The sequence below is a fragment of the Paramisgurnus dabryanus genome, chromosome 3 (assembly GCF_030506205.2).
Source record: "Paramisgurnus dabryanus chromosome 3, PD_genome_1.1, whole genome shotgun sequence".
Lineage (NCBI taxonomy): Eukaryota > Metazoa > Chordata > Actinopteri > Cypriniformes > Cobitidae > Paramisgurnus > Paramisgurnus dabryanus.
In genome coordinates this window covers 22482785-22491416 of record NC_133339.1, presented here as the reverse complement: position 1 = coordinate 22491416, position 8632 = coordinate 22482785, and the positions used below count along the sequence as shown (strand labels likewise).

General features: G+C 36.1%; 1 protein-coding gene across 2 annotated transcripts in view; it reads left to right on the top strand.

Annotated features, from left to right (window-relative positions):
- Positions 1–2481: 2481 nt before the first annotated feature.
- The window catches only part of mrc2 (mannose receptor, C-type 2), a 32209-nt gene continuing 26058 nt past the window's right edge, over positions 2482–8632 (top strand). Inside the window, exon 1 of one of the 2 annotated variants that reach the window (XM_073813895.1) lies at positions 2482–2757. In XM_073813895.1, coding sequence (XP_073669996.1) covers positions 2637–2757 — 121 coding nt within the window. In that variant the 5' untranslated portion in view covers positions 2482–2636. The remainder of the gene's footprint in view (positions 2758–8632) is intronic. The other variant, XM_073813894.1, reaches the window with a different exon arrangement.

The window sequence follows — 8632 nt, the reverse complement described above, 5'->3', positions numbered from 1 at the left end:
ATGATTTTCATTTCAATCAGGATAACTTGGATGTGTATTTGTATGAATCATTGATCCATTCAGTCTGAAGGCCAAATGCATTAAGGTTTTCAAATTTATGAGGAAAATTAATTAGAGTGTGTTTTGAACTGAAGTGAACGGTCTTTGAATAGTCAAAGGTTTTCTATCAAAATTAAAGTAGCCTGCATTCTTTTACAGCATGCACTGCTTTCAGTTTCAAACAGCATTCCTGCTTTTCTGCAAGGATTGAAATATTCCAATCGCAGGTACCCTATTATAGAGTTTGCATAACTTGCAATAATTAAATGATGATAATTGAAAAGTAAACGTTCCTGTCAGCAGAACACAGACTCGTGGTTTGTTGTCCTGATTAAAGGCTCAGGCAAGCACTAGCTTGAACCTGTGGATGATTGCTTTACCACACCAGGCCTGTCTAACTCTTCTAACCCAACTATTCCATCCAGCCTTTGTGATCTCATGGATGATTAGATTACAGGAAACTTGTCATGCATTGCAAAATAATCTAACATTCTAAGGGTTGTTAAAGCAATCCAGTCTAAATTCATTAAGATATGTCAAATCAAGAATTTGACTGGACAAACAATGGCTGCAAAGAAATTATGTAAGTGGAAACTAGACAGTTTGTCTCGTGTGCTCATACTGGCAATAAGTAGATCCAAGTGCTTTATTTTACACTTGCTTCCTATTTTAAATAGCTTTTCTAATGATTCAGAAATATAAAGTTTAGCTTGAGCCTGTCTAACATTGTTTAAATAATGTTATCTTTTCTATATCTGCCTTTAGGAAAATTAAGCGTGGTTTATTATAGGAAAAGTGATTACAATTTTTATTACCAAATTGTAGTTGTAAGACACTACATTTGTGGTTATTCCCTACTGAAAAATCCAGCAAAGACCAGCATAAGCTGGAAGCTGGTCTAATATGGTCCTTCCAGCCTGACCAGCTAAGTCCAGGTAGACCTGCTTAAAAGGTGACCAAAACACAGCTAGACCAGCTTAAAAAGTTAGTAAAACACAGCTAGAGGAGCTCAAATCAAGCTGGGAGACAAGCTAAAACCAGCTCACCAGCTTATGCTGGTCTTAGCCGGATTTTTCAGTAGGGTTGTGTCAAAATCTACACTGTAAAAAGTGAAAAGTTGGTTCACAAGTTACTTCGATTCGTAACACCCACAAAATATAAGTTTAATCAACTTAAAATTTTCACCAAAAGTAAAACTAAAGTAATAAATAAATATATGTTTTTAAGTATCACCGATTGAAGTAATTTTTAAAGGAGATATATCACAAGACTTTTTTAAGATAAAAAATAAATGTTTGGTGTCCCCAGAGTGCGTATGTTAAGTTTTAGCTCAAAATATCAGATAATTTATTATAGCATGATAAAATGCCACTTTGTAGGTGTAAGCAAAATGTGCTGTTTTTGTGTGTGTCCTTTAAAATGCAAATGAGCTGATCTCTGCACTAAATGGCAGTGCCGTGATTGGATAGTGCAGATTAAGGGGTGGTATTATCCTGTTCTGATCACAAGGGAAGCCAAATTTCAATGACCTATTTTCACATGCTTGCAGAAAATGGTTTACCAAAACTAAGTTACTGGGTGGTTTTTTCACATTTTCTAGGTTGATAGAAGCACTGGGGACTCAATTATAGCACTTAAACATGGAAAAAGGTCAGATTTTCATGATATAACTTTTCACTTTTTACAGTGTTACCATAAAACAATGGTTAATTTATTGACGTAATTGGTAAAACAAGACTATTCTGAATAATACTGGTAATTTGAAACTACTGAAACAACAATTAAAGATTAATACAGACAACCTGATGCTACCAATAACCTTATATAATGCTTAGCAGCTTAGTAAATTAATGTTTCAGATAGAAATGTAATAACCTTGAATATGCATAACTATGCAAATGCATGCTAATTAAGTGCATGTTTCTGCATTATATGTGTGTGTTTATATAAATATGTGTAAATATGGTCAGTAAGGCCCACCCACATGTAAAAATACTGTAGTTAACTTTAAGATTATTATAGAAAAGTTGAGTACATTTTAAAATACTGTAGTATAGTATTAACTATAATGAATTGATAAATTAGGAAATACTTTCTTACTGTAGTCGACTAGTGAATAATTGTAGTTTATTACTTTGTTCATAGTATTCTGCAGTATTATCAATTCTAGTGAATTTTATCAAGTACTGTATATACTTTATTACATTTATTAAGCTAGGGTTCCAAACATTATTGTAGGCTTATCATGGAATACTAGCCTATTGCTAAGTATACCGTATTTTTTTCAAGTCGGATCTAAAGATGCTTATATTTCTTTTCCCAAGTAAAACCTCCACAGACATAAGTAAAAAATAAGTCCATAGACTAACCTGCGCACATAATCCCGATTTTCGGGTAGTCATTCAAATTTATCTCCCCGCCTTCCTTCACTTCACTCCCCCCGGGTCGAGTGAGTTGTGTGCGTGTCCAGGGAAAGTAAACGGTCATTCAGTCCACGCACACAGCTCCACACATCCCTGACACAATTCATCTGTTCCTGCTTCTTTCACCGAGAAGTAGGAAAATCGATTTTCTGTCCGTTTCACCTCTCCGCAGACATGAACCATCACGGTGACGGTTACCGGGAACGCAGCTGGCGACGCGCATGGATAAATGTTTGCAAATGCACTTTATATTTATTTTTTGTATTGAGTTTGGAATGGAGCACCGTTCAGTCAGGTAAGAAACATAGCGGTAGGCATTTCTTTATTGCGACTTTTTAATAGTTTTTGCTGCTATTCATGTTAAAGTGTGTTCTGATATTTTTAAATTAATACTTATGTTGTGATAAATTGGGAGTTTTTGAGTGTCGTGCTGTTGTGTTGGCCCCGTGGCTGCACCGATGTGAAGGAATGCCACGAAAGTCCAAAACTCTTGAGTGGAACCAGATGTGAAGGAAAAAGAGAGGACGGGGGAGGGGAGTACGCTGGTCGCTTTTATGTTTTATAGAGCAACTTTTTGTCAGTAAAGCGACATGTTTTTGTCAACTGTCTTAATGCTTGTTTGCACGCATTGTTTGTTTCGTGATGCTGTTAACCTGTGTTCTCGTGCGGTTTATTTGCATCCCTCGTGCAGATGTGTCCTAAATTTCCGTTTGCACAATAACGAGTCGCAGCTGACGACTGACCGCCGTCTCGGTGGTCTTGTCTCGTTTTTAGTGCTCCACACAACTTCATAGTCCAACCGAGACAGACGGAGTGTTTTTGCACCTCTGTGTCAGGGACTGTCAGGGACCTATTAAAAAGATAAAAGTAGTTTAGAGGAACAGTGCCCTGTTGTTACACATTGTTGTGCAACCTGAGACTGCAGATTTTCCTTCATTTTGCAATACAAAACAACTACTGTGAAGTTATATATAATTCATATTATGCATAATATTCATTATCAGACAAATGTGGAAAAACTGTCACTAATTGTGTGTGTAAACCTAAGTGTACAATAACTACACAAAACATTCCAACTTAAAAAAAAAAACAAAAATACACAACAGTATTTTTCCTAGTACATTGTAGTACACAGTCGTATAGTAATTTACATTAATGTAAATGTAAAATAGTAGGCTATACTTTATATTAACTATTGTAAATTGATGAAGTGTAATAAATACTGTTGTATACTATTTTTCCATAAGGGTTAAAACCAGCTCGGCAATTAGCAGTTTATGCATTATCAACTTAAAAAATATATATTCCTTAAAATTACAATAGTACACTAAGTCCCAGTGCATAAATAGAAGAAAGTTTGTCTGTGCTGTGTGTATATAGCTGCTTTGTAACAGTAAACAAGGACAAAATTTGGTGTTTTTACCCAGTCCTGGGAGCATTAGACCTGGTTTTGGTCTGGGTTGTGTTTAAGGTCAGAGCTCTGACTCAGTTGACAGTGCAGTAGCATGAGATGTGAAACAAATGTCAGCCTGGATTTCCTGTGCGTTGGTCAATCACTGTGTTTACCGAACAAACAGATCATCTATACAAAACCCTGACCTCTCTCTGCACCCTTTCTTTGCTCCCCCTCTCAACTCTCTCTCTCTCTTCTCCGTATATTCCAGCTGGCTGGTTACAGCTTTTAATCTCTCTCTCTCTTTCTCTCTCTCTCTCTCTCTCTCTCTCTCTCTCTCTCTCTCTCTCTCTCTCTCTCTCTCTCTCTCTCTCTCTCTCTCTCTCTCTCTCTTTCTCTCTCTTTCTCTCTCTCTCTCTCTCTCTTATTTAAAAAACATCTGTAATAATAAAGCTTTAGTGGCCCAGAATCAGGGTTCAGGAAACCCACATACCATCACATGGCTAGCTCAAACTCTCTTTCATGGACTTTGCCCCCCCCCCCCCCCCACTGAGTGCTTGTTTCTTCTCGATTTTCGATTTTTGAGGCTTGTTGCACCCCAAATTCAGAAGGCAGCAGTGTATACTGTGAATGCACATTGTTAAAACAGCAACAATGGTATTAAAACCTTGGTAGCATTGCAGTGGTTTGTATTTGTTACACATCAATGAGATGCTCTGTGTTTCTTTTAATGTTCTTATTTATTTAAATTCACAAAACTTGTCAACAAAACATAGATTAAAATTAAGAAACAAATTATATGAAACGAAATTCGTTTTAAGGAAGCAAACAAAACCTATTAAGTGATCGAAAACTATGTCTGACCCACTTCATTTTTCTCTTCATATTGGCCTTTTAATCCATTACAACGCATTACAAATTACAGCCTGTCTTTTGTAATAAGCTACTTAAATTGAGTAAAAAACAACAACAACATTACAACAATGTTCAAACACAACAATACTCAAAACATAAAACAGACAGGTTCTCTATAGGTTACATGTTAAAAAACAATCTGCAATCTGAAATATTGCACATTCACTTTGAAAATGACGCTCTGTCATGATCAAGCCAGCTGTTAGTTTACATAAGACTCCATCTTTGTCCGTCTACACTGCAGCGCAACCCTAGACTTCTCAAAATGAAACGGGGTCTGCAGCATTTACAAACGACTCCGTTTATGAAGGTCGAAAAACCGTCGGAGTAGTCTGAATGAAAGGCGTAAACGTGGCAAAAGTAGGGCTGTCACGATTGTGAAGTTTGGCTGAAGGTTAATTGCCTACTAAATTGTGACGATTATGACGATTAATTGCCTGTTTTATGGCTTTGATGGTTATAACGATTAATTGATTGTTTTATTGCTTTGACATTTAATTCTCATGCATTTTTTGTTTGTTCATGAAATAATTTTACACATTGTTGTGATTATTTAATTAAATCTTTTGCAAAGTTTACCTGGCAGTAAATATTATATAACACATATTTAAAAGTAGTTATTTAATAAATATATTTTTCAAAAACTGAAAATTCTTTATAAGAAATAAGTAAAGTATCTGAAAAATAACAGAAAATAAAAATGCAATCAAAATAAACTGACACCAGAACAGGCCTTAAATAATTGCCAATCCTACTAAGGTCATATTAGTACTGGCCTACTGGCTGCAATTCCTTACAGATCTTTAAGAATAGCATCCTTCACTTCCCTAAATTTGGAATTGCTGTTTTGGAAATGTATGTTTTACTAGGCAGTTCATACTGCTTATCAAAGTTTTGCTGCATTTTTTAAAATGATATTTTTTCCACAGTATTGAATGGCTTTGTAATGTATTGCGTTACACTGTCATTTATGGAGCAACTGTCTCGTTTATACAGGCGCTGCAGCTCCCCTTGTGTTTTTTAGAAAGATGTGCAATCATTGCGGTGATCTGAAATCATTGCGATGAGGTCAAACAATCACGATGAGACGATTATTTAATCATTGTAACAGCCCTAGGCAAAAGTTATGCGTTTTAAAACGTAAACGCATTCATGTAAACAGGGCCTAAGATAAAATAAGCTTACATACTGCTTAATCAATAAAACTGTGCATTCTTTATAGTATGTTTTCACTGTCGTGTTACCCATATGTTCTTTGACCTACAATGTAATCACAACAATTATGATCTTAATTTACGCATGTGTTGTTAAACAAGTACAAGTAAACCACAAGGAATACATTACTTGGGAACTATATCACTTAAAAGAACTGTATGTTTTCCGAGAGATTTCAGGTATTTTTTACTAATTTCATTCACTTTTTGAATGGTTGGAAGAATGTAGAAATATAGGTATAGTTCCATAAGCTATGTTAAATAGCTGTTTTCATGAAAATCTGATAAGTTAATCTCTAAAATCACTTTTAGTATGCCCATATCAGAAAGGTAATTGTCATATGAATATGTTATTTTTCAGGCTAATGTTTTGACTTGGATTGTAATGTAGCGTAAAGTGTGCATGCAACAGATGTGATGTCTTGCATCAGTCCCTTCTTCAAGTACTTAGACCACCCTGAGAAAAACTATTTAATGAAATATTCCTCTGCATGAAAAGACAAATTTCACCCAAGATATTCGTATCAACATAACATAGTACAAACTGATAATAATGTATTCAAATGGCTGTGTAGCATCATCCATAAGGGGTTTTATCTACCATCTGGAAAAAGGTTAAGGAATATTCATGCCAAAACCACAGACTGAGAAAAGTTTCTTCCTGTAAGCTTTAAAGACTGCTCAATATCTGACACACTTAAAATGCACTGTACACCCTCTCCCAATTCCTTATATACAGATAAAATGTTTGTTTTTTCTCTGTATTTGTTTTCTCTGGGCTTTCTTATTATTTACACTTTTTTATTATTGCTGGTGCATAGTGTTTGTATACATTGTTTACTGGAAATCTTGGGCCAGCTATCATGGTTATTTTTTTATAATTTCGATGTAGTCACTTCGATTTAAAGCAACACATAGTTCACATACTGTACTACAGGGAAAACGCCTCTAACTCAAACTGAAGATTGGTAAAATTACTTAAAGTATAGACTTGCTTAAGGGCATAATAATGAGAGCTTTTGCAATCCTTTTTGGGGGTATCAAAAAAACTAGTTGTTTAAGCTCCAAGCTGTAACCACGACCCTACACCAGCCCGATCTCCAAGAAACCATTACATTTTTCTCCATTGACTTGGCTTGCAGTAAAATAGTTTGACTTGAATGCTCTGGGTGACCTCCAGGTGTTCACACAAAACAAATAGATTTAGAAGATGCCCAAGAAATGCCTGAGCTTGCCAATTTTCAATGACTAATTTATACCTTTTCCCTTCATCTTTCTGAGGTTAGTTTAAAAAAGTTTTTGGTGTTAATGTGACCAGCACATCTGTGTACCACCTATCCTTTCCCCCAGGGTCTTACCTCAACCAAGTACCATCACGTCACTTAGGGTCCCAGAATGTTTCCAATGTTATGAGGAAAGAGAGAAGCAGAAAACATAAAAAGAAAGACTTGTTTTAATCCCACTATGCCACTGATTGATTTTTATTAGTGAATGGAAGACTCATGGAAAAATTGGTTGGATCTTTTTCAGCTTTTATTATTTAAAGGACAAGTTCGGTATTTTAGACTTAAAAGCCCTGTTTTCAGATTGTTTATGGTCAAATAGAATGGTTTTGACTGAAATTTCGACATTTTCGGCTGCCCTGAGAATTTTCGCTTGTTTGTGTTTCAGCTCAGACCTCTACAATGGCTTTATAGGTGCACTGGAACAATCCTTCCTAAAATGCATTAAACTTTCGTTTACAAAGACGTGAAACTCACCGAGTGGTCAGGGGTGTTCACTGGTATGCTCACACAAAAATCCGCTCCAAAAGACGCATTCCAACAGGTTTTATCGTAGTTTTTACCAACTCCCATTGACTGTATTAGACGTCCTGTGAGGTACGGTATTACTCCGCGCCGGGAACTTTGTTTCTATTCTTGCAATTGGCAAAGGCGGATTAGCGCCACCACCTGGGCTGGAGTGTTTATTATTCAAGCTCTAAGCGGAAGAATGTACGGGTGTGAGGCGTTTGGGGAAATAGGTCCACAAGTTAACAACGAATGCTAAAACAGCTGTTGGAAAGCATCTTTTGCAGCGATTTTTGTGTGAGCATATCAGTGAACACCCCTGACCACTCGGTGAGTTTCACGTCTTTGTAAACTGAAAGTTTAATGCATTTTAGGAAGGATTGTTCCAGTGCACCTATAAAGCCATTGTAGAGGTCTGAGCTGAAACACAAACAAGCGAAAATTCTCAGGGCAGCCGAAAATGTCGAAATTTCAGTCAAAACCATTCTATTTGACCATAAACAATCTGAAAACAGGGCTTTAAGTCTAAAATAACCGAACTTGTCCTTTAAGGTCTCACTACGTGTTGGATTTTTCCACAGGTATTTCATTTGCCAGGGCTTGGACTTATGATGCTAAACAGAGAGATGAGTGCATAGGACCATAATGATGACATTAAATTACACACCAATGAAACAGAAAGTTACACACACATCAGGTCAAATAAAAGTATTACTGTTCTTCGTCTCATAGCTAATTTCAAAGTAATTTTTGCAATGACTTTTGAGTCACCAGAATTTAGTGTGCTTTTAAGTGGATGTTTGGAGTCCACCACTAACTGCTATTAATCATGACATTAGACTAGTATAATAGTCCCAA